General features: G+C 34.6%; 1 protein-coding gene across 2 annotated transcripts in view; it reads right to left on the bottom strand.

Annotated features, from left to right (window-relative positions):
* Positions 1-526: 526 nt before the first annotated feature.
* LOC123524059 (adhesion G protein-coupled receptor L4-like) overlaps positions 527-27988 on the bottom strand; it is a 41408-nt gene continuing 13946 nt past the window's right edge. Inside the window, exons 7-22 of one of the 2 annotated variants that reach the window (XM_053539271.1) lie at positions 27440-27540; positions 13844-14029; positions 13430-13607; positions 13064-13183; positions 12215-12402; positions 11130-11185; positions 10809-10929; positions 10266-10369; positions 9300-9401; positions 7579-7681; positions 6923-7076; positions 6266-6332; positions 4077-4143; positions 3315-3409; positions 2695-2863; positions 527-2481 (exon numbers count right to left, since the gene is read on the bottom strand). In XM_053539271.1, coding sequence (XP_053395246.1) covers positions 2284-2481; positions 2695-2863; positions 3315-3409; positions 4077-4143; positions 6266-6332; positions 6923-7076; positions 7579-7681; positions 9300-9401; positions 10266-10369; positions 10809-10929; positions 11130-11185; positions 12215-12402; positions 13064-13183; positions 13430-13607; positions 13844-14029; positions 27440-27540 — 2009 coding nt within the window. In that variant the 3' untranslated portion in view covers positions 527-2283. The remainder of the gene's footprint in view (positions 2482-2694; positions 2864-3314; positions 3410-4076; positions 4144-6265; positions 6333-6922; positions 7077-7578; positions 7682-9299; positions 9402-10265; positions 10370-10808; positions 10930-11129; positions 11186-12214; positions 12403-13063; positions 13184-13429; positions 13608-13843; positions 14030-27439; positions 27541-27988) is intronic. The other variant, XM_053539272.1, reaches the window with a different exon arrangement.

Consider the following 27988-nt stretch of genomic DNA (forward strand, 5'->3'; position numbering starts at 1 on the left):
ATTATTACTTCATGAACGATATTGTGCCGTTTTTTCTTAATGCTAAGTTTTATAAAGGTTTGGATTACACATTCACCGCTAGCCTATTTTTATGAAAATTAGTATACATGATATATTTTACTAGGTGAGCAAGGATTAAAGTATGATTTTGTTCCAAAGTATTTAGGACAAAGAAAGCAGAGCTTAGCTATATAATGTAACAAATAATTGAAACTTTAAAACCATACATGTAATTTGCAACTTTAATCGCAGGAAGTATAGTGTGCAAAAATAAATTTTAAGTAGTTTTGATAAATTAGATACTGACTGGTAAAACATGAAAGTTCTCCACGGCAACTTTGATGATGATGCAGCATGTTTTTTTTCTGGCGGTATAATAGAATTTCTCTTAATTGACAGGGGCGTGAGAAATGGTGCATATTTTATTACATTTAATGAACAGATTCAGCTATAACACAGAAACCTATTGTTTTGCTTCCTGAGGATCTCTTTTTAAAATTAGATTATATAACAAAAACACTTATAATCATGTTCTTCACATTTTATTTTAGAACAAAAAATAAGATAGCACATTATAATAAACAATGGTAACTTAAGCATACAATTTTGAAACAACATAAATAACAATACGGGCATTTCTTAAACGCGTAGTTACATTGTACATACAACAATCTAAACAGTTCTAAAGAAGTTGCGTTTCGGAAAATTACATAATTTTGCTTGTGTAAGATTTGGGATGCATTGATTTTTTACCCGACACATTTGATAGTTTAATGAAAATGAAGAAGCGAATGGAAAATTTCAACACACACACAAGGGTTCAACTATCCGAAAGGAATCACAGGTAATTCAATGGCAGAAATAGAGAAAAATATGTAGCATTACAAATACTGGAAGATCCTACTGTAACAGTCTTTAAAACAGTTTTTCTAAACAAAAAAAAAATAACAACAACGAAAACCGTTTAGAACGTTTCAAACATTGTTTGATGACCAGACGAGCATTTGATGTATTCTAATGTATAATGGCGGTCCATCTAAATACCTTAAAACAACAACAACCACCATCACACCCTAAAACAGCTAAAGCGGTATTTCAAAGACAACATATTTTCAATTATTAGAAACAAATAGGGGAAACAGTAAATGAGGAATTTAACAACAAGCTGAAATACTCCACTCGTGTTCTTTTTTACAGGTCTCTGACTATGACCCATGGACGTCTATAATCATCCCGTTGTATATAGAGGAATGTTTATAAAGTAAAAAAGGGAAGAAAATGAAACTAGTCACAATTATTTCAAGAACAGATATGAGCCGTGCCATGAGAAAACCGACATAGTGGGTTTGCGATCAGCATGGATCCAGACCAGCCTGCGCATCCGCGCAGTCTGGTCAGGATCCATGCTGTTCGCTTTCAAAGCCTATAGTAATTAGAGAAACTGTTAGCGAACGGCATGGATCCTGGTCGCAAACCCACTATGTTGGTTTTCTCATGGCGCGGCTCAAATATTATATCAATTAATGTTTCTACTTCATTTTGCTTTTCCCCCAACTTTCCATTATTCAACTGTAAATACTGATAAAAGTTTTACCATACAATGGTACAGAAAAATAAATAAGGCATGAAATAAAACTTGTCATAAATTGTCATAGAAATGAAATAATAAATATACATAATGCAATAAGGCAGGTTAACTAAAGATACATGATTATACAAGTAGCACCAACAAAATCAAAAAGCTAAAAGCATGCATTGAATGTGTGTTACTGTATCATGACAGAGTTGACTGTAATAATACTGTAAGACTTTAATTCTGGTTAAAAGACATTTAGTTATATAACGTTCGTCAGTTAAGATAGTGTTCCTGGATTCCGCATCAGTACTGACCTGCTCTCAGGAAGTAACTTACAAATATCTCATATTCATGATATGAAATAGCGGTGTTTAACAAACATCTTCAGACCTATCACACTCTGTCAAACCATCGTCATATCCTTTGAAATTCATGACCGCTTGAAAGAATGATATACCTATCTTGGACGCAAGTATTTTCTTGACATGTACGGAGTGCATGCCACTGCAATATTCCTACCTAACATTCAACAACACAACCTCCAAACTACCATAAATGAACACTACTAAACATGACCTAAAGCTAAATATGCATATATACCAAATGAAAATGAATCTAAATAAGCAAATGGTATAACTACTCTGCATCTTAGTGGATTAGGTAAATTGTTTTCTTGTTACACATGATAACCCGTGTTGTAAATACTTCTAAGCAGAGGTAGTTGACATAGAGGACGGGCGTCTGTCTTTGGTAAGATCAAGAAATTTCGAATGTTTTCTGTTTCCATTCATATGATAGGAAGGCGTTGGAGGACCTGACCCTCTGTGATAAGCTTTTGTAGAATGGGTTCCACTTGAACTAGTCCTACCTGGGTAATCGATGAACCGTGTATATGCCTTCCGAACCTATGGTAAGTATTGAAACACCGTTTTAATATCTAAATTCTTACAATATTATATTTTTTTCGGTTGTACCATTAACACTTACAGTTTAGGATCTGTATTAAACTAAATGAGTTAAACAATAATCTAAAATGTGAAATACACGATTCAGTTATGAAATAGATAAAGAGATTTTAAGTACGCTATATTTATTTATTGTAATAACGAAACTGTTACCTTTTTATTCAGAAGGCAATGAAACACAAAGATGAAAAGGCCTTGAAGGCTGTTAAATATAGTAAAGAGGTAAGCTACGGGAATAGCTTCTTCACTGATGTAGAAATACCCAAATATCCATGTGAGCCCAAGAAGAACTTCCATCGCAAGCGCTCCCTGTATCCATGCCCTGAAGAAACATTAGTTATCTGATAAGAGCAAGCTTAACATGACAGGAATCTTGACATTGATATATCACCAGAAGAAAATATTGATTTAAAATACATTTCATTGTTTTATATTTCCTGACTGACTCATCTGAAGTGTTTTCAAACAAAAATTACATCTGGAATATCATCATTTTATGGAACTGCTTTTCAGACTATTTAATATCCTTTTTAAACTTTATAATGTTTTTGTATTACTAGGATACATAATGTTCATTTTAGTAAAACACATCTAAAAACCTTCTTTTTTCATCAAAATTATAACTGTATGACTGGTAAAGTATTAAGATTTTCACATTACTTTATTGACTGTTTTATTTTGTGAATAAATGCTGTCTAGAACTTAACAAATGTATCATATTAAGTTAATAAGACAGCTAGATCTTTTAAAAATGGTTTTCCTTTTGTACTTACTTGATGTTTCCAGTTTTCGATTTATCCTTTGTGAACACATATTCTGAATGCTTATACACCGCAAACATAGCATATATGAGCACAACAAGATTAACCTGAAAATAATTTGAAAAACTCTGATCATATGTCCTTCAGTGAATTATTTCTTTAAAATAAAATAATTACGGAGAACATTATTTAAATAGCAAGTTATATTTAAGTTTCATGATATTTGAGTTTGCTCCAATTTCGGAGAATGAAATGCGGTAGGAGAATTATTATAAGTAATTTGATTCAAAAAGTTTAAAAAGATATTGAAAATTATATACTGTCTCAAATTAAATGTTATTCTATGTTGCTCCAAAAACGAAATTACTGCTTTATTCAAGCACGATATCTTAGATGGTTACTATTTCTTTAAAACAATATTAAGAAAACTCTAGTTTTCAAAATTATTTGTAAAACAATCGGGTTGGCGAGATTTTGGAAGATAACGATGTTCTTACGAAACATTTGAGGTCTATATACAAGGAAATAGATAATACACTAACATATGATGTTTTATGGTAGATTATAACCTACCGCAGAACTATATTTCATATTTCTGAATAAAATTGACCAGCTCAGTGCAGTATACTCGATACAGTAATAAAATGGCAAAGGATATGTTTGTGATTTTGCCATGTAATGAAACAGATCTTGCTTCGACAATCACCAAGGGTGGTTCTAAATGTTAAAGTTTCAAACAATTACGGATTCCTACTCAGAATATGTTTCACTTACCAACAGAATAAACACAATAGGACCAGCAAAACTCCATATGAACATCCTGTCTGTCGTCAACCAACAACTACAAGTATAGTTTGAAGTTATATATGATTTTGATATTAAAATGAAGACAGAAAGTTTGTTGATCGTAGTAAAAAGAGAGTATGTTTGTCCATAGTACTCAGTTGATAGTCGGTATCATACCGAATACATTTGAATAGATCACAATCACAAACAATAATAAAATGTAATAATTATTCAATTTATTTATTTGTTTATTTTGTTGGGTTTAACGTCGCACTGACACAATTATAGGTCATATGGCGACTTTCCGGCTTTTGGTGGTGGAGGAAGACCCCAGGTGCCCCTCCATGCATTATTTCATCACGATCGGGCACCTGGGTAGAACCACCGACCTTTCGTAAGCCAGCTAGATGGCTTCCTCACATGAAAAATTCAACGTCCCGAGTGAGGCTCGAACCCACATCGATGAGGGGCAAGTGATTTGAAGTCAGCGACCTTAACCACTCGGCCACGGAGGCCCCTCAATAATTATTCGAAAGTAAGCTTTTCATACCGACTGTATTCAATACTTAACGTTTCAGATAACAGTATTATCAGAATATTCATCTGAACGGAAATAACGTGCGCATTTAACAAGGGTGTGATAACTCTACCAATACTTGCCATTGCATAGAAACAACAGGGAAAGAATCTGATATTATTATGAAATACGCCAAAATTAATGGCAAACAAGAGGGCCATGATGGCCCTATATCGCTCACCTGTTGTCATTGCACTTGAGGACAAGAAGGTCCTCACAAAAATTATCTAAGTCCAAAGGACAGGAACAACAAAGGGAAGAAATTAAACCAAAAAGAAAAAAAATTCTTACAAGGTAGAGATATGTCAAAATACACCTAAAAATTGGAGGTGCCATCCATGTTGTACCACAGAAAAGTGGTCTCGGTTTTTCCCTACGGCCAATAATAAAAAAGTTACTAAAAACAAGCTATTTATAGTAACGTAAAAGGGAAGTAATTAAAAAAAAAATGATTGTAAGTTAACAAAAGAAGGACCTGCCAAATAAATCTGTTGACATAAATGAAATTTCAGATCAGTATCTACATTAGTTACTGAGATATACCCATTTTAATTTGAAATAAAGGGAGGTAATTTGACATAAAATCAGTCCATAGTTATCTACCCTCATTGGCTCAGTCCAACTAATGACAATAATGAAATTTCAAATAAGTTTTATAAGTACTTACTGATATAAATCCATTTTGTTTACAATCAAGGGAGGTAATCAGATATAAAATAATTCTGGAACCTACAAATGGATCTGATTTGTCATGGAATCCAAGATTTATTGTTGTTGAAGATATTTTGGAAGTTTGTATCAAATCAAACCATAAATGTAGTCTCTATATGGCTGCAAAAGCCAAAATAGCCGATTTTGGACCTTTAAGGGGCCATAACTCTGGAACCCATAAAGGAATCTGGCCAGTTCAAGAAAGGAACCAAGATCTTGTGGTGATACAAGTTTTGTGCAAGTTTGGTTAAATTCAAATCATAAATGAAGCTGCTATTGTGCAGACAAGGTCAAAATAGCTAATTTTGGCCCTTTCAGGGGCCATAACTCTGAAATCCATTATGGGATCTGGCCGGTTTAAAAAAGGAACCGAGATCTTATGGTGACACAAGTTGTGTGCAAGTTTGATTAAATTCAAATCATAAATGAAGCTGCTATTGTGCAGACAAAGTCAAAATAGCTAATTCTGGCCTTTTCAGGGGCCATCACTCTGGAACCCATAATGGAATCTGGCCGGTTCAAGAAAGGAACCAAGATCATATGGTGATACAAGTTGTGTGCAAGTTTGGTTAAAATAAAATCATAAATGAAGCTGCTATTGTGCAGACAAGGTCAAAATAGCTTATTTTGGCCCTTTCAGGGGCCATAACTCTGGAACCTGTAATGGGATCTGACCAGTTCAAGAAAGGAACCGAGATCTTATGGTGATACAAGTTGTGTGCAAGTTTGGTTAAAATAAAATCATAAATGAAACCACTACCGTGCAGACAAGAAATTGTTGACGCACGGACGGACGCACGAGATGGACCGACGGACGACGGACGAAGGGTGATCACAAAAGCTCACCTTGTCACTATGTGACAGGATGCTATTAAATATGACAACTTACTACTTCTCTGTTCCGTATCCTTCATAATACACTAATGCAGAAATACCAACTACAAGTAATGGAGCACCTAAAACATAATTTCGTATATAGTCAGCTTGTCTGCATTCACTGATAAAATGGCAGACGTGAAATTTTAAGTGCCTGCTACAATAACAGCTACAATGTTCCTCATATAATCTTTATACCAACATTTTATGTTCTCTATAAATGGCATTAGCCATCTACAGTTACTGTCGCAAATATTTTTGTTCACACGATCGTCCACGAAAATATTTATCATCAGATACTAATTTAAATCTTGAAAAATGCTTATCAATATATTTAGCCTGGCTAAATCTATAAATGATTTAAAGTTGCAATCGCTATTAAAAGTTAACTAGTGACACACATTTGTTAATTTTCAAGTAATATTGCATACTTACAGTGTGTCTGCTTATTCATTTACTAATGTGTATTACTTACACAATATTGTTTACACCCACAAAAAGGTTTATATTAATATGTTATCATAGGTACTGTTAAGTTAGTTTTTCATGATATTCGAGCTTAATAATCTTTAATAAATTAAGGTACCATACAAAATAAATGGCAAGTGATAAAGTGATATTTGTATTTTGTAAATTACGAGAGATTGCGAGAGAAATACGAGAGGCATACCATATCCTATCATGTAATAGTATTTGAGCCTGGATCTAGCAGCATCAAACACTTGTACAAGCATGAAAACAATGTGGATGCCTTCAACAAACATCCATGTAAAGGCGGACAGAAAGAAGTAATGCAGAAATCCTGCAATGATCGCACATGCAACCTGAAAGATTAAGACAATCTCACATCTTGCTGTTAAAAGAGCATTAGAAGTTTTGTGAAAACAATATAGTAAGTTTGGGAATTAAAAAAACACTACCAGGTCCTTACTGTAGCTGGTTATTAACAAAGCCTTAAACGAACAGCCTTACTTGACATGAGTACGTATTTGTTTGTGTTTACACAAGAAAATTTGGTGACATTTGTGAAAATCAAGGACAGGTATAATGTGATCCATTTAGAAAATGCTATTAGTTAATACCCGAAAACATACTGTTTTCGCCATTGAAAACCACAGTTGTCTTGTATTCCAGAAATGAAAAAATTGTTTTCTCCAAAATTTATCATACGAAGTACATGATAAGACAGCTTACTTTATTATAAGGTTAGCGGCAACACTTAAATTAAACACAAGTTTTCGCCAGAAGTTAATAGGTCAACATCTTTGAAACTGTAAAAAACATACACATTAAAAGTTATATTGTCTTTAAAAAAAGAAACTTTACTTTATTATCAGTTCTTTCTATTCCCGCCAGGAACAATACTTCAGCAATAAACAGACAGAATGCAAGATTCTTGTGTATGGAATTTCTCTCTCCTTGTATGGACCTAAAACCAACAAATATCAGCTGAATCGAAATACATTATAACATGTATATAGAAAATGTAATGTATGACATATTCTAGTTCAAGTTACTCACGTGTTATGCATAGATACTATACATATGCTCTCTAACTATACAGCATGCGTTTACACAAAAGTTACACATTCGTTTCCATATTATGCAGTTCCAAGATAATCCTTATTTGAATAGCTGTGACAAAATACAGAAAAGTTTATATTAACTTGTAGCAATAAATTTTGTTAGTTCTGATTTTTTTTTTTAAATTTACACGAATCTTAAACATTTTAGTCAAACTTGCAATTTCATATATATTTAGAATTTTATATGTACAGTAAATTTGAAATTAACCGTCAATTAAATGCAAGTCATACACAAATACTGGAAAAAATGGTTTGTTATGTTGACAGTATAACACACTGAAATAGTGAAAACGCAAACTTTATATATCTTAATTGAACATTAAAAGCAGCAATACTGAGTAGCAAATACAGATGTGAAAATGAAATATTAAGAGTGAGAAAAACCAAGATAAAATATTCAAAATAAAAACTACGTTTTAAGAACGGAAAAGCGGAAAGAATCAAAAACCGAAATCTTCAAGAAATAAATATAGAACTGTACACAAAAGACATTGGAAAAGTAAAAGAAAAGGATAAAAAAGGACATTGGTCATCAGTACATACTTAGTATGATAGTGTTAGAGAATAGTATTACTTAAGTAATAGTGACTCTGAAAATCACATAGATAACTTCTAGAACTATATGTGTTAATTATAAAATATGTCATCTAAGCATAGGACTATATTATAATCAAAAACATTCATAATAACAAGACTTTGTTTTGAATTGCGAAGCTTCCATACTACTTCGTATATATTAGTATAATATCTGTCATATACAATACTACGTGTAGAAAAAGCAAGCGAATTTGATGCAAATGACATGGGCAATATGCATCTTTAAAACTGTCCAAATTTTAAAACTGCTGTAACCAGAACACGTGTTATTATCAAACAGGAAATTTGTTTAATCCTTAACATCCTTTAAATCCTTTTGAGGTTTAACTTGATAAGACTGAGTGTTCCCCTTTTTGTTTTTGTTTTTTGGGGTTTGACATTGCACCGACACAAATATAGGTCAAATGGCAACTTTCAAGCTTTGATTGTGAGAAAGACCCAAAGTGTCCCTCCGTGGTTTATTTCATCATGGGCGAGCACCTGGGTAGAACCAACGACCTTCTGATTTGCTTTCTCACCTGAAGAATTCTACGCCCCAAGTGAGGTTCGAACCCACATCGGTGAGGAGCAAGTGATTAAAAGTCAGCAACCGTAACCACTCGGCCACGGAAGCCCCGTTCCCCTTTTTACTGGAACAGTTCGAGTAGAAATAAATGTGGATTAAAAATGTGAATAAGCACACAGAACATTCATATTAGTTTGTGAAATAATACACAGTCTGTTGTTATTCTACTGCCATTCCCAGTGAATTTGAAACATATAGATTCTGACATGATGTGCTAAAAATCTTCAGTAAGTGTTATTATCAATAGTAATACATGAATATAAGCATAATTCCAAAACCATCACATGCATTGCTTATACCGTGAGCCAGCGGTCGAGCCAGTGTAACTGCCACTGGTTCCGTAATATTCATTGCCTTCCCCGTTTCCATAACTACTCCATGATCCTCGGATACATCGTATACTGTAAATTCATCCAAACTTAATCATGTACTGCAAAACTATTCCACTGAGTTTACCTAAGAATCCTCACTTTTATTGTATTCGTATCGGGAATGCGGTTATTACAAGGGTGAACAGAACGGGCATGAAACGCGCATTAGATAATCGAATATTATAAGAAATCATTCAAATCATTGGAATTAAACATCATCAAAAAATAAAAGGCAAAAAAAGAAAGAAAAAAAACCACTTGAGAATAAAAGGTCATATCACTATTTTAACGTGGATAAATCTAAGCCCTTAACAAAAATTAATGTGTTTAAAATATAATTAATTTATTGTGATGTATTGCAAATGTCATATAATATTGTAGCTGAAATTATGTATAGAAACAGACATATTTCTGCCTAGTTACACTTCAAGCTTTTTTCAAACCGAACATTTTGCTTACATTTGTGCAATCGTTCAGTAATCTAAAAGTTTTATGTTTCGGAAATGCTGGGTTCGTGGAAAGGGAAGGTTTATATGATATACCAAAAGAACTGTTTAACATTTTGAAACAATAAAAGTTTGTGTGTGAGATAGATTGTTAGCGAAAGAAGATATTCGTGTACCATTTGAAAGCCGCTTTTATTGAACAAAGTGTGGACAAGCTTTACCGCATTGAAATTGTGTGGGCATATTTTAATGTACTAATAATTTTAGTTACTACAATTCCTCACAAGGACATAATTTATACAAGCAACTATGCTTTACATAAAATATGTGAAGAGTAAAATAAAAGATCGGTAATATTTATCAGTTTCTTGAATCTTGATCGTCACTAAGATCCCCTTTCCAAATAATGTTTCTGCTGTGCACTGTATAATGTAAAAATATAGCATACCTGAGACAAACAAATGTTATCCATGAGAAGAACAGACATATAATAGAGATGATGAGACCAGCGTATGTAATGTAGGACAGAGTGATGGCATGGATTGGCTCTATCTGAAAATACAGGTTAACTTCTCGTGATGATACAATTTGAGTATAGTATGGCCGAATTTTAAAATTAATATGTGAGCGATGTTTTGTCCAGTTATGTAGTAGACCTGTAAATTTCATGTATGATATCTAAATATATGATTATGCTTCCGAACTAAAGTATGCAATTTCAAGTGTTGGTATATTGTCAGCATTATAAACATCATTTCCAATGACGAAGGAAACGATATTGAAGCATTTAGTCCCACTTTCAGTGCTAGTAAGAGTTAATGTCTTCCTAATAAAACATAAGACTTTATAGATCTAAATAACTACACTAAAATTGTACTCAATGGTCTCAATGCACAAGGAATTCAAAGTGGAAAAATACAGTGTTTATGAGAAGTCTTCATACTGAAATGATGATGCTGAAACACATCGAGATAAATAATTTTCAACTAACCTCCGTACTATGAACGTCCATGAGGATTGCAAAATTTGTGAGATGATTACACTGGCAAGTTGTATGTGTGTTGTTATACTCTTTCAATGTACAACCTTTCTGAGACCATGCTCCAGTATATCTGAAAAAAGTTAAAATATTAACTTTTCTTTCAGGATTTCAACATAAGTTTACCATTTTTGCAGGAGTTACAGAAAACGTTTGGAAGCGATGACTAGAAACAAATTTATTGAAACTGGTAGTTTGGTATTTTCTGCTAAATTCAGCATCAAAGTGTGTAGTGTTTGGGGAACTTTACTGAAGTGGCCTTTTAATACCTACCCAAGACTAAAGTTCCAAAACGAACATAACTGCACACGTTCTTGACTTTTCTCTATCTGTAAATAAAAGCAGTGGACAAATCAGAAAAATCCGTTTCTATATTTCTATACATCGTTAAACACTTGTTGTATATAAAATTACCATAAATACCAATTATTCGCTTCAACTAGTCTTTGGTCATAAGCTATCCATCATATAAAATGACTTAATATAAGTCACAACAGAACCAATTGCGTTGTCAGGTTATCTTTTTATCTGACTTTTTTTTTACTGTTATGAAAATCAATATAATTATGTTATCTTATCCACTGATACTTAAGATGATGTCAACAAGGCTTTTATGATCTGGACGATATATTAAACGTGGACAAATCATATTTTGCTCCCATGGTTGCTCATATATATATATTACACAGCTTCAATTAAATATGGCTAACAAGGTGAAAATATTTGCTTTTTTTAGATAATTATACATCTGATTATTAGTCATGGTACTGTAAGATTAATGACTTTGATTTCGATACTGTCAATTTTCCCATGTACCACAAGCAACGAATTATGGCGTTTATAGTTCACAGCTAATTAGATTGGCAAAAACCAATGGTTAGCTCTTAAATCGCTCTCACCCCACCCCTCCATCCTGAAAAGAACTGGTCTGATAACTGTCCCCTGCCCTGCTTAAACGTGCCCGTAATGTTATTTCCTTTGGTGCTCTGGCGCTTCACGGTTCCATTGGTTTCGATTTATACATCTGTACATGAGCATATTTTGTATTTCACAATGTGTATATTGACACAGCCTTGTTATTTAGGAACATAAAAAGTTTTTAAAGATTTAGGTTTTACGCCAGCAAACTAGTTTAGACTCCCCAGTGATATATTAGCCACTGACATACCAAGGCAGTGTCGTGCTATGTTCGTTCTTCGTGTAACATTGTGTTCGTTTGTTACTTCTGTTATTATCATTGCATTATTTGTTTGTAGTAATGTGTATATTTTCTCAGCCGCTGTTAAGCATGCACTTGGAACGTGTACGGTTTTACTGGCGGATTTTTGGCATATATTTTTTTTCAAATGATAACTTACGTTTAAAGTTTTCATTGTAAACTGAACAGTGTTATCGAGAGGTTCCTCAACAGATTTCTCGCTTAGAGAGGCACTGATCACCTGACTGATCATTTGACGTTCTAAGTTGTCGTCTGCTACATCATCAACTGGAACCAAAAACTCTCCAACAGTATTGTAGTTGATGAATACCAGTTTTGCCATGCCATCTGTGAAATGAATTTCTCAAAATATAATGTGATGCTATATAAAGAGGAAAATCTAGTCATACAAACATAATATCTTTAAATACACTTTCGCAAATGTCTCACCAAAATTGATAAACAAGGATAAAAACCACTAGATACGTGAAACAAACTAAAACTAGATTCTTGTAAATTATTTCCATAAATATATGTGTAATAAAACTGACAGTTCTCTTGCTGTTATTAGCTATTATTAGTACCGCAATTACATGTACTTTAAAACTTATTGTGCAACAAAAGTACTTTTGAGAATAAAACTTGAATTATAACAAAAGTATTTATTTCCGAAGCATCTATTTCTATTGTAAGACACAGTCTTTCATATTCAAATGTCAAAATTTAACATTTGATTGACTGTATTACCAGAGGCTGAAAAGGCAACTTTCAAATACCCACTTCCTCTTGAACTGTATAATATATAGATGGTTGTACAAGTAACTACATAGGTTTGCTGGGCGTATCAAATTTCGCATTGCAAGAAGGCATCCAGCTTTTGGAAAGTTAGATGCGCTACTTTTAAAGTAGGACTTAAATCTGTCTATGCAATCCTTACAGCACAAACTACGAACCAATTACAAAACTAACTTGCTGTTTAACAAAATTTATTATGTCTTTTTCACATTACCTGTACTGAACCGCTTAAGGGTTTCTTGAGTTATTGCAAAACTGTTAGAGTCTGCTTGAAACATAGTGCCATTGGTCTCAGGTTCATCGTCATTTACATCAATCACTTGTAGCTCTATCACTGAAAAAATATTATTTAGAATAAAATATTTTAGTTATCAATCTCTCTTTGATAACGTAAAAATAAGTAAAAAAGAATGTTTAAAAAAATAAATACATTCCCTGCATCAAAGTTAAGTTCATAACAGGTAATCATATCAAAATTATGTTTCTAGATACAATAACAGAACTTTCATCGTGTTCAATATGCGAACTAGCTAAATGTTGACAAACTAGAAATAGGTATAGGATAGTACTTATACTTTACCCATGTTTTCCTCTACAATTGTCTCATTTGTAGATTCATTAAAACTTTTCAGCATGTTGTTGGTAACAGACTCCATTGAGTTAAGCAGAGATGATGCAACAGATCGTCGACTTTCTACAGTCATAGCCGTCCATGTATCCTTCTTGTCAACTAAGCCACTTCCAAACTTGGCAACGTTCTAGTATTAATATTGAATCATGCATAAATATGAAACTTCATGTTAGATAAGCGACAGTCAAAACCTGAAACATTTTACTACTATTACGTTAACAAGCAATATAAGATTGAAGAAACCTGCATATTTCATACAAAAGTGTTTTAGGATTATACTCAACGAATGCATGCATAAAACGATGTGATTTTGTGCTTTTCTCTTAAAAAAAAATCTCTTAAAAGTTACTAAAAATTGTATACTTTGATGATGCTCTTTGCTTCACTTGAATTCTTTGGTTTGGCTTGTGAGGCAGCGTCCATCAGTTTTGTTGACTGGAATATATCTTGTTCAGACATCACAGCGTCTGATTCGACAGAAGCCACCAGGTTCTCCGTAAACTCGATTGCCTTCTCAGAATTACTGGTGTTTGACAGAAAGTCTTCCATCTTTAAACAAAACAACAAAACACAATGATTTTACAGTTTCATTTTATCTATGTGTGTGCCTAAGCTTGGTTGCACGTGTTGTAAACTGACAAATGATAAAAATGATTATTTCCAATTTATTTGTCAGTCTAAAATGTTTATTCTATAGATTATACAATAACTTTATTAAAGCATATTCAGAATGCTTACATCATCTTAAATTTTACAGATATTTACTTATGCTAATACATGTATTTTAAATAATCAATAACAATTCTAACTGCACGTGCTGTCGTTCTATACATATTTAGAAAATATTATTCTACAACAACTGACTTGTTATCTTGATAATATCTCGTACAGGTCAATGAACGACTGTAAAGTAAACAGATCAATAAAAGTATGCATGTTTAACGTTATAGGGCAACAAATCAGATAAATAAAATCATTATATCTTCTTTTCAAAATTTCATAAATTATAATATGTAGATTACGTCAATGATGATCTGAAAAGTCTCGTATAAGGCATGAAGGGGGCAATTAGCCGGATATGCCTCCGTGGTCCACTCGAATGTAGTCCATATCAATATATAGTGCAATTTTCCCGCTTAGTAAAGGCCATTTTCATGCCAGGTATAAGCTTTATTGATGCTTGATTGTAAAAAGGAATGTCCGCAGATGATTTTAAGCTACGTTATATGCTTCAAAAGTTGATTTGAAGCTGCCTTGTAAAATGAAAGTGAAAGTAGGTATTTCCTGATGTCTACCTACGCAATATTAGCGTTTTCATCACGTGTCTCAGTCACGTGACCATGGTTTCCACTGCATTATGTCAACCCATATTTTTGGGTATATTTTTTATTGCCTAAAGACAGACCTTCAAGACAAGGGTAGTCTCGCAGGAAGTGAAAGGCTAGAAATCTTGATAAAAATATGCTATAAGTTGTTAATTTTATATAGAAAATAGTAGCGGAGGAATTTAATACCATTATACCTAAAATGAAAAATTCGCACTTCGTGAAAATTGCTTCTACCGATGTAGAACTGGTACTTTCTGATCAAATTGAGCAATAAGCACCATTTTAAGACAAACGTGGCATATCATTTGCATATTTTGGGCAAGTTTGAGATTTTTTTCCGAAAGTAGGCAAAATTCTGATTCTTAAGGTGATTCCCCACATCTCAGTTTTGCATCAGCGACACCATTTTAGGTAAGAATGACAGAAATCGATTATTTTTCGTGTACTTCTAGCTGTTCCTTGCAAACGAATTCTAGAAATAAGAAAAGTCAGGCCGTATGATACTATATTTAATGAAAAATTGGCATTATCTATGCCCCTGACACGTTTTTTGCAGGTGTGGACTGTCTGTCTGAATGGGGCATAATTCCGACAGTAGCCATTCTTTCAAACTGAAAGTTGGCAAAACTGTTGACAATTGACTTACGTACAATAATTGACTGCAACAGAACGATTTTGAAAACTTTGGTATTTCTTATAGGCATGAAGGGGGCAATTAGCCGGATATGCCTCCGTGTCCACTCGAATGTAGTCCATATCAATATAAGTGCAATTTTCCCGCTTAGTAAAGGCCATTTTCATGCCCGGTATAAGCTTTATTGATGCTTGATTGTAAAAAGGAATGTCCGCAGATGATTTTAAGCTACGTTATATGCTTCAAAAGTTGATTTGAAGCTGCCTTGTAAAATGAAAGTGAAAGTAGGTATTTCCTGATGTCTACCTACGCAATATTAGCGTTTTCATCACGTGTCTCAGTCACGTGACCATGGTTTCACTGCATTATGGTCAACCCCATATTTTTTGGGTATATTTTGATTGCCTAAAGACAGACCTTCAAGACAAGGGTAGTCTCGCAGGAAGTGAAAGGCTAGAAATCTTGATAAAAATATGCTATAAGTTGTTAATTTTATATAGAAAATAGTAGCGGAGGAATTTAATACCATTATACCTAAAATGAAAAATTCGCACTTCGTGAAAATTGCTTCTACCGATGTAGAACTGGTACTTTCTGATCAGAATTGAGCAATAAGCACCATTTTAAGACAAACGTGGCATATCATTTGCATATTTTGGGCAAGTTTGAGATTTTTTTCCGAAAGTAGGCAAAATTCTGATTCTTAAGGTGATTCCCCACATCTCAGTTTTGCATCAGCGACACCATTTTAGGGAAGAATGACAGAAATCGATTATTTTTCGTGTACTTCTAGCTGTTCCCCTTTCAAACGAATTCTAGAAATAAGAAAAGTCAGGCCGTATGATACTATATTTAATGAAAAATTGGCATTATCTATGCCCCTGACACGTTTTTTGCAGGTGTGGACTGTCTGTCTGAATGGGCATAATTCCGACAGTAGCCATTCTTTCAAACTGAAAGTTGGCAAAACTGTTGACAATTGACTTACGTACAATAATTGACTGCAACAGAACGATTTTGAAACTTTGGTATTTCTTATAGGCATGAAGGGGGCAATTAGCCGGATATGCCCCCGTGGTCCACTCGAATGTAGTCCATATCATATATAAGTGCAATTTTCCCGCTTAGTAAAGGCCATTTTCATGCCAGGTATAAGCTTTATTGATGCTTGATTGTAAAAAGGAATGTCCGCAGATGATTTTAAGCTACGTTAATATGCTTCAAAAGTTGATTTGAAGCTGCCTTGTAAATGAAAGTGAAAGTAGGTATTTCCTGATGTCTACCTACGCAATATTAGCGTTTTCATCACGTGTCTCAGTCACGTGACCATGGTTTCACTGCATTATGGGCAACCCCAATTTTTTGGGTATATTTTGATTGCCTAAAGACAGACCTTCAAGACAAGGGTAGTCTCGCAGGAAGTGAAAGGCTAGAAATCTTGATAAAAATATGCTATAAGTTGTTAATTTTATATAGAAAATAGTAGCGGAGGAATTTAATACCATTATACCTAAAATGAAAAATTCGCACTTCGTGAAAATTGCTTCTACCGATGTAGAACTGGTACTTTCTGATCAGAATTGAGCAATAAGCACCATTTTAAGACAAACGTGGCATATCATTTGCATATTTTGGGCAAGTTTGAGATTTTTTTCCGAAAGTAGGCAAAATTCTGATTCTTAAGGTGATTCCCCACATCTCAGTTTTGCATCAGCGACACCATTTTAGGTAAGAATGACAGAAATCGATTATTTTCGTGTACTTCTAGCTGTTCCTTGCAAACGAATTCTAGAAATAAGAAAAGTCAGGCCGTATGATACTATATTTAATGAAAAATTGGCATTATCTATGCCCCTGACACGTTTTTTGCAGGTGTGGACTGTCTGTCTGAATGGGGCATAATTCCGACAGTAGCCATTCTTTCAAACTGAAAGTTGGCAAAACTGTTGACAATTGACTTACGTACAATAATTGACTGCAACAGAACGATTTTGAAAACTTTGGTATTTCTTATAGGCATTTAAGGGGCAATTAGCCGGATATGCCTCCGTGGTCCACTCGAATGTAGTCCATATCAATATATAGTGCAATTTTCCCGCTTAGTAAAGGCCATTTTCATGCCAGGTATAAGCTTTATTGATGCTTGATTGTAAAAAGGAATGTCCGCAGATGATTTTAAGCTACGTTATATGCTTCAAAAGTTGATTTGAAGCTGCCTTGTAAAATGAAAGTGAAAGTAGGTATTTCCTGATGTCTACCTACGCAATATTAGCGTTTTCATCACGTGTCTCAGTCACGTGACCATGGTTTCACTGCATTATGGTCAACCCCATATTTTTTGGGTATATTTGATTGCCTAAAGACAGACCTTCAAGACAAGGGTAGTCTCGCAGGAAGTGAAAGGCTAGAAATCTTGATAAAAATATGCTATAAGTTGTTAATTTTATATAGAAATAGTAGCGGAGGAATTTAATACCATTATACCTAAAATGAAAAATTCGCACTTCGTGAAAATTGCTTCTACCGATGTAGAACTGGTACTTTCTGATCAGAATTGAGCAATAAGCACCATTTTAAGACAAACGTGGCATATCATTTGCATATTTTGGGCAAGTTTGAGATTTTTTTCCGAAAGTAGGCAAAATTCTGATTCTTAAGGTGATTCCCCACATCTCAGTTTTGCATCAGCGACACCATTTTAGGTAAGAATGACAGAAATCGATTATTTTTCGTGTACTCTAGCTGTTCCTTGCAAACGAATTCTAGAAATAAGAAAAGTCAGGCCGTATGATACTATATTTAATGAAAAATTGGCATTATCTATGCCCCTGACACGTTTTTTGCAGGTGTGGACTGTCTGTCTGAATGTGGCATAATTCCGACAGTAGCCATTCTTTCAAACTGAAAGTTGGCAAAATTGTTGACAATTGACTTACGTACAATAATTGACTGCAACAGAACGATTTTGAAACTTTGGTATTCTAAATGAAAAATTCGCACTTCGTGAAAATTGCTTCTACCGATGTAGAACTGGTACTTTCTGATCAAATTGAGCAATAAGCACCATTTTAAGACAAACGTGGCATATCATTTGCATATTTTGGGCAAATTTGAGATTTTTTTCCGAAGTAGGCAAAATTCTGATTCTTAAGGTGATTCCCCACATCTCAGTTTTGCATCAGCGACACCATTTTAGGTAAGAATGACAGAAATCGATTATTTTCGTGTACTTCTAGCTGTTCCTTGCAAACGAATTCTAGAAATAAGAAAAGTCAGGCCGTATGATACTATATTTAATGAAAAATTGGCATTATCTATGCCCCTGACACGTTTTTGCAGGTGTGGACTGTCTGTCTGAATGTGGCATAATTCCGACAGTAGCCATTCTTTCAAACTGAAAGTTGGCAAAATTGTTGACAATTGACTTACGTACAATAATTGACTGCAACAGAACGATTTTGAAAACTTTGGTATTTCTTATAGCATGAAGGGGCAATTAGCCGGATATGCCTCCGTGGTCCACTCGAATGTAGTCCATATCAATATATAGTGCAATTTTCCCGCTTAGTAAAGGCCATTTTCATGCCAGGTATAAGCTTTATTGATGCTTGATTGTAAAAAGAAATGTCCGCAGATGATTTTAAGCTACGTTATATGCTTCAAAAGTTGATTTGAAGCTGCCTTGTAAAATGAAAGTGAAAGTAGGTATTTCCTGATGTCTACCTACGCAATATTAGCGTTTTCATCACGTGTCTCAGTCACGTGACCATGATTTCACTGCAATATGGTCAACCCCATATTTTCTGTTATTTTTTTGATTGCCTAAAGACAGACCTTCAAGACAAGGGTAGTCTCGCAGGAAGTGAAAGGCTAGAAATCTTGATAAAAATATGCTATAAGTTGTTAATTTTATATAGAAAATAGTAGCGGAGGAATTTAATACCATTATACCTAAAATGAAAATTCGCACTTCGTGAAAATTGCTTCTACCGATGTAGAACTGGTACTTTCTGATCAGAATTGAGCAATAAGCACCATTTTAAGACAAACGTGGCATATCATTTGCAATTTTGGGCAAGTTTGAGATTTTTTTCCGAAAGTAGGCAAAATTCTGATTCTTAAGGTGATCCCCACATCTCAGTTTTGCATCAGCGACACCATTTTAGGTAAGAATGACAGAAATCGATTATTTTTCGTGTACTTCTAGCTGTTCCTTGCAAACGAATTCTAGAAATAAGAAAAGTCAGGCCGTATGATACTATATTTAATGAAAAATTGGCATTATCTATGCCCCTGACACGTTTTTTGCAGGTGTGGACTGTCTGTCTGAATGGGGCATAATTCCGACAGTAGCCATTCTTTCAAACTGAAAGTTGGCAAAACTGTTGACAATTGACTTACGTACAATAATTGACTGCAACAGAACGATTTTGAAAACTTTGGTATTTCTTATAGGCATGAAGGGGGCAATTAGCCGGATATGCCTCCGTGGTCCACTCGAATGTAGTCCATATCAATATATAGTGCAATTTTCCCGCTTAGTAAAGGCCATTTTCATGCCAGGTATAAGCTTTATTGATGCTTGATTGTGAAGTGAAATGTCTGCAGATGATTTTTAAACTACGTTATATGCTTCAAAAGTTGATTTGAAGCTGCCTTGTAAAATGAAAGTGAAAGTAGGTATTTCCTGATGTCTACCTACGCAATATTAGCGTTTCATCACGTGTCTCAGTCACGTGACCATGGTTTCACTGCATTATGGTCAACCCCATATTTTTTGGGTATATTTTGATTGCCTAAAGACAGACCTTCAAGACAAGGGTAGTCTCGCAGGAAGTGAAAGGCTAGAAATCTTGATAAAAATATGCTATAAGTTGTTAATTTTATATAGAAAATAGTAGCGGAGGAATTTAATACCATTATACCTAAAATGAAAATTCGCACTTCGTGAAAATTGCTTCTACCGATGTAGAACTGGTACTTTCTGATCAGAATTGAGCAATAAGCACCATTTTAAGACAAACGTGGCATATCATTTGCATATTTTGGGCAAGTTTGAGATTTTTTTCCGAAAGTAGGCAAAATTCTGATTCTTAAGGTGATTCCCCACATCTCAGTTTTGCATCAGCGACACCATTTTAGGTAAGAATGACAGAAATCGATTATTTTCGTGTACTTCTAGCTGTTCCTTGCAAACGAATTCTAGAAATAAGAAAAGTCAGGCCGTATGATACTATATTTAATGAAAAATTGGCATTATCTATGCCCCTGACACGTTTTTTTGCAGGTGTGGACTGTCTGTCTGAATGGGGCATAATTCCGACAGTAGCCATTCTTTCAAACTGAAAGTTGGCAAAATTGTTGACAATTGACTTACGTACAATAATTGACTGCAACAGAACGATTTTGAAAACTTTGGTATTTCTTATATGAAAAATTCGCACTTCGTGAAAATTGCTTCTACCGATGTAGAACTGGTACTTTCTGATCAGAATTGAGCAATAAGCACCATTTTAAGACAAACGTGGCATATCATTTGCATATTTTGGGCAAGTTTGAGATTTTTTTCCGAAAGTAGGCAAAATTCTGATTCTTAAGGGGATTCCCCACATCTCAGTTTTGCATCAGCGACACCATTTAGGTAAGAATGACAGAAATCGATTATTTTTCGTGTACTTCTAGCTGTTCCTTGCAAACGAATTCTAGAAATAAGAAAAGTCAGCCGTATGATACTATATTTAATGAAAAATTGGGATTATCTATGCCCCTGACACGTTTTTTGCAGGTGTGGACTGTCTGTCTGAATGGGGCATAATTCCGACAGTAGCCATTCTTTCAAACTGAAAGTTGGCAAAATTGTTGACAATTGACTTACGTACAATAATTGACTGCAACAGAACGATTTTGAAAACTTTGGTATTTCTAAAATGAAAAATTCGCACTTCGTGAAAATTGCTTCTACCGATGTAGAACTGGTACTTTCTGATCAGAATTGAGCAATAAGCACCATTTTAAGACAAACGTGGCATATCATTTGCATATTTTGGGCAAGTTTGAGATTTTTTTCCGAAAGTAGGCAAAATTCTGATTCTTAAGGTGATTCCCCACATCTCAGTTTTGCATCAGCGACACCATTTTAGGTAAGAATGACAGAAATCGATTATTTTTCGTGTACTTCTAGCTGTTCCTTGCAAACGAATTCTAGAAATAAGAAAAGTCAGGCCGTATGATACTATATTTAATGAAAAATTGGCATTATCTATGCCCCTGACACGTTTTTTGCAGGTGTGGACTGTCTGTCTGAATGGGGCATAATTCCGACAGTAGCCATTCTTTCAAACTGAAAGTTGGCAAAATTGTTGACAATTGACTTACTACAATAATTGACTGCAACAGAACGATTTTGAAACTTTGGTATTTCTTATAGGCATGAAGGGGCAATTAGCCGGATATGCCTCCGTGGTCCACTCGAATGTAGTCCATATCAATATATAGTGCAATTTTCCCGCTTAGTAAAGGCCATTTTCATGCCAGGTATAAGCTTTATTGATGCTTGATTGTAAAAAGAAATGTCCGCAGATGATTTTAAGCTACGTTATATGCTTCAAAAGTTGATTTGAAGCTGCCTTGTAAAATGAAAGTGAAAGTAGGTATTTCCTGATGTCTACCTACGCAATATTAGCGTTTTCATCACGTGTCTCAGTCACGTGACCATGGTTTCACTGCATTATGGTCAACCCCATATTTTTTGGGTATATTTTGATTGCCTAAAGACAGACCTTCAAGACAAGGGTAGTCTCGCAGGAAGTGAAAGGCTAGAAATCTTGATAAAAATATGCTATAAGTTGTTAATTTTATATAGAAAATAGTAGCGGAGGAATTTAATACCATTATACCTAAAATGAAAAATTCGCACTTCGTGAAAATTGCTTCTACCGATGTAGAACTGGTACTTTCTGATCAGAATTGAGCAATAAGCACCATTTTAAGACAAACGTGGCATATCATTTGCATATTTTGGGCAAGTTTGAGATTTTTTTTTCCCAAAGTAGGCAAAATTCTGATTCTTAAGGTGATTCCCCACATCTCAGTTTTGCATCAGCGACACCATTTTAGGTAAGAATGACAGAAATCGATTATTTTTCGTGTACTTCTAGCTGTTCCTTGCAAACGAATTCTAGAAATAAGAAAAGTCAGGCCGTATGATACTATATTTAATGAAAATTTGCATTATCTATGCCCCTGACACGTTTTTTGCAGGTGTGGACTGTCTGTCTGAATGGGGCATAATTCCGACAGTAGCCATTCTTTCAAACTGAAAGTTGGCAAAACTGTTGACAATTGACTTACGTACAATAATTGACTGCAACAGAACGATTTTGAAAACTTTGGATATTTCTTATAGGCATGAAGGGGGCAATTAGCCGGATATGCCTCCGTGGTCCACTCGAATGTAGTCCATATCAATATATAGTGCAATTTTTCCCGCTTAGTAAAGGCCATTTTCATGCCAGTATAAGCTTTATTGATGCTTGATTGTAAAAAGAAATGTCCGCAGATGATTTTAAGCTACGTTATATGCTTCAAAGTTGATTTGAAGCTGCCTTGTAAAATGAAAGTGAAAGTAGGTATTTCCTGATGTCTACCTACGCAATATTAGCGTTTTCATCACGTGTCTCAGTCACGTGACCATGGTTTCACTGCATTATGGTCAACCCCATATTTTTTGGGTATATTTTGATTGCCTAAAGACAGACCTTCAAGACAAGGGTAGTCTCGCAGGAAGTGAAAGGCTAGAAATCTTGATAAAAATATGCTATAAGTTGTTAATTTATATAGAAAATAGTAGCGGAGGAATTTAATACCATTATACCTAAAATGAAAAATTCGCACTTCGTGAAAATTGCTTCTACGATGTAGAACTGGTACTTTCTGATCAGAATTGAGCAATAAGCACCATTTTAAGACAAACGTGGCATATCATTTGCATATTTTGGGCAAGTTTGAGATTTTTTTCCGAAAGTAGGCAAAATTCTGATTCTTAAGGTGATTCCCCACATCTCAGTTTTGCATCAGCGACACCATTTTAGGTAAGAATGACAGAAATCGATTATTTTTCGTGTACTTCTAGCTGTTCCTTGCAAACGAATTCTAGAAATAAGAAAAGTCAGGCCGTATGATACTATATTTAATGAAAAATTGGCATTATCTATGCCCCTGACACGTTTTTTGCAGGTGTGGACTGTCTGTCTGAATGGGGCATAATTCCGACAGTAGCCATTCTTTCAAACTGAAAGTTGGCAAAATTGTTGACAATTGACTTACGTACAATAATTGACTGCAACAGAACGATTTTGAAAACTTTGGTATTTCTTATATGAAAAATTCGCACTTCGTGAAAATTGCTTCTACCGATGTAGAACTGGTACTTTCTGATCAGAATTGAGCAATAAGCACCATTTTAAGACAAACGTGGCATATCATTTGCATATTTTGGGCAAGTTTGAGATTTTTTTCCGAAAGTAGGCAAAATTCTGATTCTTAAGGTGATTCCCCACATCTCAGTTTTGCATCAGCGACACCATTTTAGGTAAGAATGACAGAAATCGATTATTTTTCGTGTACTTCTAGCTGTTCCTTGCAAACGAATTCTAAAAATAAGAAAAGTCAGGCCGTATGATACTATATTTAATGAAAAATTGGCATTATCTATGCCCCTGACACGTTTTTTGCAGGTGTGGACTGTCTGTCTGAATGGGGCATAATTCCGACAGTAGCCATTCTTTCAAACTGAAAGTTGGCAAAATTGTTGACAATTGACTTACGTACAATAATTGACTGCAACAGAACGATTTTGAAAACTTTGGTATTTCTTATAGGCATGAAGGGGCAATTAGCCGGATATGCCTCCGTGGTCCACTCGAATGTAGTCCATATCAATATATAGTGCAATTTTCCCGCTTAGTAAAGGCCATTTTCATGCCAGGTATAAGCTTTATTGATGCTTGATTGTAAAAAGGAATGTCCGCAGATGATTTTAGCTACGTTATATGCTTTAAAAGTTGATTTGAAGCTGCCTTGTAAAATGAAAGTGAAAGTAGGTATTTCCTGATGTCTACCTACGCAATATTAGCGTTTTCATCACGTGTCTCAGTCACGTGACCATGGTTTCACTGCATTATGGTCAACCCCATATTTTTTGGGTATATTTTGATTGCCTAAAGACAGACCTTCAAGACAAGGGTAGTCTCGCAGGAAGTGAAAGGCTAGAAATCTTGATAAAAATATGCTATAAGTTGTTAATTTTATATAGAAAATAGTAGCGGAGGAATTTAATACCATTATACCTAAAATGAAAAATTCGCACTTCGTGAAAATGCTTCTACCGATGTAGAACTGGTACTTTCTGGTCAGAATTGAGCAATAAGCACCATTTTAAGACAAACGTGGCATATCATTTGCATATTTTGGGCAAGTTTGAGATTTTTTTTCCGAAAGTAGGCAAAATTCTGATTCTTAAGGTGATTCCCCACATCTCAGTTTGCATCAGCGACACCATTTAGGTAAGAATGACAGAAATCGATTATTTTTCGTGTACTTCTAGCTGTTCCTTGCAAACGAATTCTAGAAATAAGAAAAGTCAGGCCGTATGATACTATATTTAATGAAAAATTGGCATTATCTATGCCCCTGACACGTTTTTTGCAGGTGTGGACTGTCTGTCTGAATGGGGCATAATTCCGACAGTAGCCATTCTTTCAAACTGAAAGTTGGCAAAATTGTTGACAATTGACTTACGTACAATAATTGACTGCAACAGAACGATTTTGAAAACTTTGGTATTTCTTATAAAATGAAAAATTCGCACTTCGTGAAAATTGCTTCTACCGATGTAGAACTGGTACTTTCTGATCAGAATTGAGCAATAAGCACCATTTTAAGACAAACGTGGCATATCATTTGCATATTTTGGGCAAGTTTGAGATTTTTTTTTCCGAAAGTAGCAAAATTCTGATTCTTAAGGTGATTCCCCACATCTCAGTTTTGCATCAGCGACACCAAATTTAGGTAAGAATGACAGAAAATCGATTATTTTTCGTGTACTTCTAGCTGTTCCTTGCAAACGAATTCTAGAAATAAGAAAAGTCAGGCCGTATGATACTATATTTAATGAAAAATTGGCATTATCTATGCCCCTGACACGTTTTTTGCAGGGTGGACTGTCTGTCTGAATGGGGCATAATTCCGACAGTAGCCATTCTTTCAAACTGAAAGTTGGCAAAATTGTTGACAATTGACTTACGTACAATAATTGACTGCAACAGAACGATTTTGAAAACTTTGGTATTTCTTATAGGCAGAAGGGGGCAATTAGCCGGATATGCCTCCGTGGTCCACTCGAATGTAGTCCATATCAATATATAGTGCAATTTTTCCCGCTTAGTAAAGGCCATTTTCATGCCAGGTATAAGCTTTATTGATGCTTGATTGTAAAAAGGAATGTCCGCAGATGATTTTAAGCTACGTTATATGCTTCAAAAGTTGATTTGAAGCTGCCTTGTAAAATGAAAGTGAAAGTAGGTATTTCCTGATGTCTACCTACGCAATATTAGCGTTTTCATCACGTGTCTCAGTCACGTGACCATGGTTTCACTGCATTATGGTCAACCCCATATTTTTTGGGTATATTTGATTGCCTAAAGACAGACCTTCAAGACAAGGGTAGTCTTGCAGGAAGTGAAAGGCTAGAAATCTTGATAAAAATATGCTATAAGTTGTTAATTTTATATAGAAAATAGTAGCGGAGGAATTTAATACCATTAAAACCTAAAATGAAAAATTCGCACTTCGTGAAAATTGCTTCTACCGATGTAGAACTGGTACTTTCTGATCAGAATTGAGCAATAAGCACCATTTTAAGACAAACGTGGCATATCATTTGCATATTTTGGGCAAGTTTGAGATTTTTTTTCCGAAAGTAGGCAAAATTCTGATTCTTAAGGTGATTTCCCCACATCTCAGTTTTGCATCAGCGACACCATTTTAGGTAAGAATGACAGAAATCGATTATTTTTCGTGTACTTCTAGCTGTTCCTTGCAAACGAATTCTAGAAATAAGAAAAGTCAGGCCGTATGATACTATATTTAATGAAAAATTGGCATTATCTATGCCCCTGACACGTTTTTTGCAGGTGTGGACTGTCTGTCTGAATGGGGCATAATTCCGACAGTAGCCATTCTTTCAAACTGAAAGTTGGCAAAATTGTTGACAATTGACTTACGTACAATAATTGACTGCAACAGAACGATTTGAAAACTTTGGTATTTCTTATAGGCATGAAGGGGCAATTAGCCGGATATGCCTCCGTGGTCCACTCGAATGTAGTCCATATCAATATATAGTGCAATTTTCCCGCTTAGTAAAGGCCATTTTCATGCCAGGTATAAGCTTTATTGATGCTTGATTGTAAAAAGGAATGTCCGCAGATGATTTTAAGCTACGTTATATGCTTCAAAAGTTGATTTGAAGCTGCCTTGTAAAATGAAAGTGAAAGTAGGTATTTCCTGATGTCTACCTACGCAATATTAGCGTTTTCATCACGTGTCTCAGTCACGTGACCATGGTTTCACTGCATTATGGTCAACCCCATATTTTTTGGGTATATTTTGATTGCCTAAAGACAGACCTTCAAGACAAGGGTAGTCTCGCAGGAAGTGAAAGGCTAGAAATCTTGATAAAAATATGCTATAAGTTGTTAATTTTATATAGAAAATAGTAGCGGAGGAATTTAATACCATTATACCTATAAAAGATCCAAGATTCTCACATGACCTGATAACGTATCTGTGCGACTTAATATTCAACAAAAACAAGGAAGCAAGCAAACCAACAAACAAACAAACAAACTTCAAAAACCTATGAACTATAAAGCTGCTTACACCCACAAGTGTTTGAAGTATTTACATCTGTTTCTGTTTAAAGCATATATACATTACCTGGTTTGTTAGTTCTTGTATACTCTCTGATGTACACTGACTAACATCTGGTTCATCTCTCCAACATATAGGATTCTGGTCACAATACCATTTTGTATTACCTATAACGGAATTAGTTTACTGTGTTACGTTTTTCATATTAACTGAAGTACAGATTGGTGTGATTTTCCAGTACTACAGAGGTCAGCATCTATGCGCAATAACAAGCGATCTTTTGAAACAGGTCTTCAATTTTACAGTACTTAACGAGAAAAAGGAAAAGAATATCCGTTTAATGTAAGCATATTGTACAAACATTTACTTTTGTGGGTATGAAATGTCGTGGTCTTGGTCCTAATGGGTCGGATCTGAATTCGTGGTCGTCAACTTTTCAACTCAAAATAAATGTAGTTTGATTTGTTCACTTAGGATTTGATTTCGTGGACTGTCACACCAATGAACACAGTGAAAATTAGTCAAACCGAATATCTATGAGTTCAAGGTATATACAAAAGTTTTCATCCATCCTACAATTATATTGCAATGATAACATCATTTATATTGGAAGTT

The sequence above is a fragment of the Mercenaria mercenaria genome, chromosome 3 (genome assembly GCF_021730395.1).
Source record: "Mercenaria mercenaria strain notata chromosome 3, MADL_Memer_1, whole genome shotgun sequence".
Lineage (NCBI taxonomy): Eukaryota > Metazoa > Mollusca > Bivalvia > Venerida > Veneridae > Mercenaria > Mercenaria mercenaria.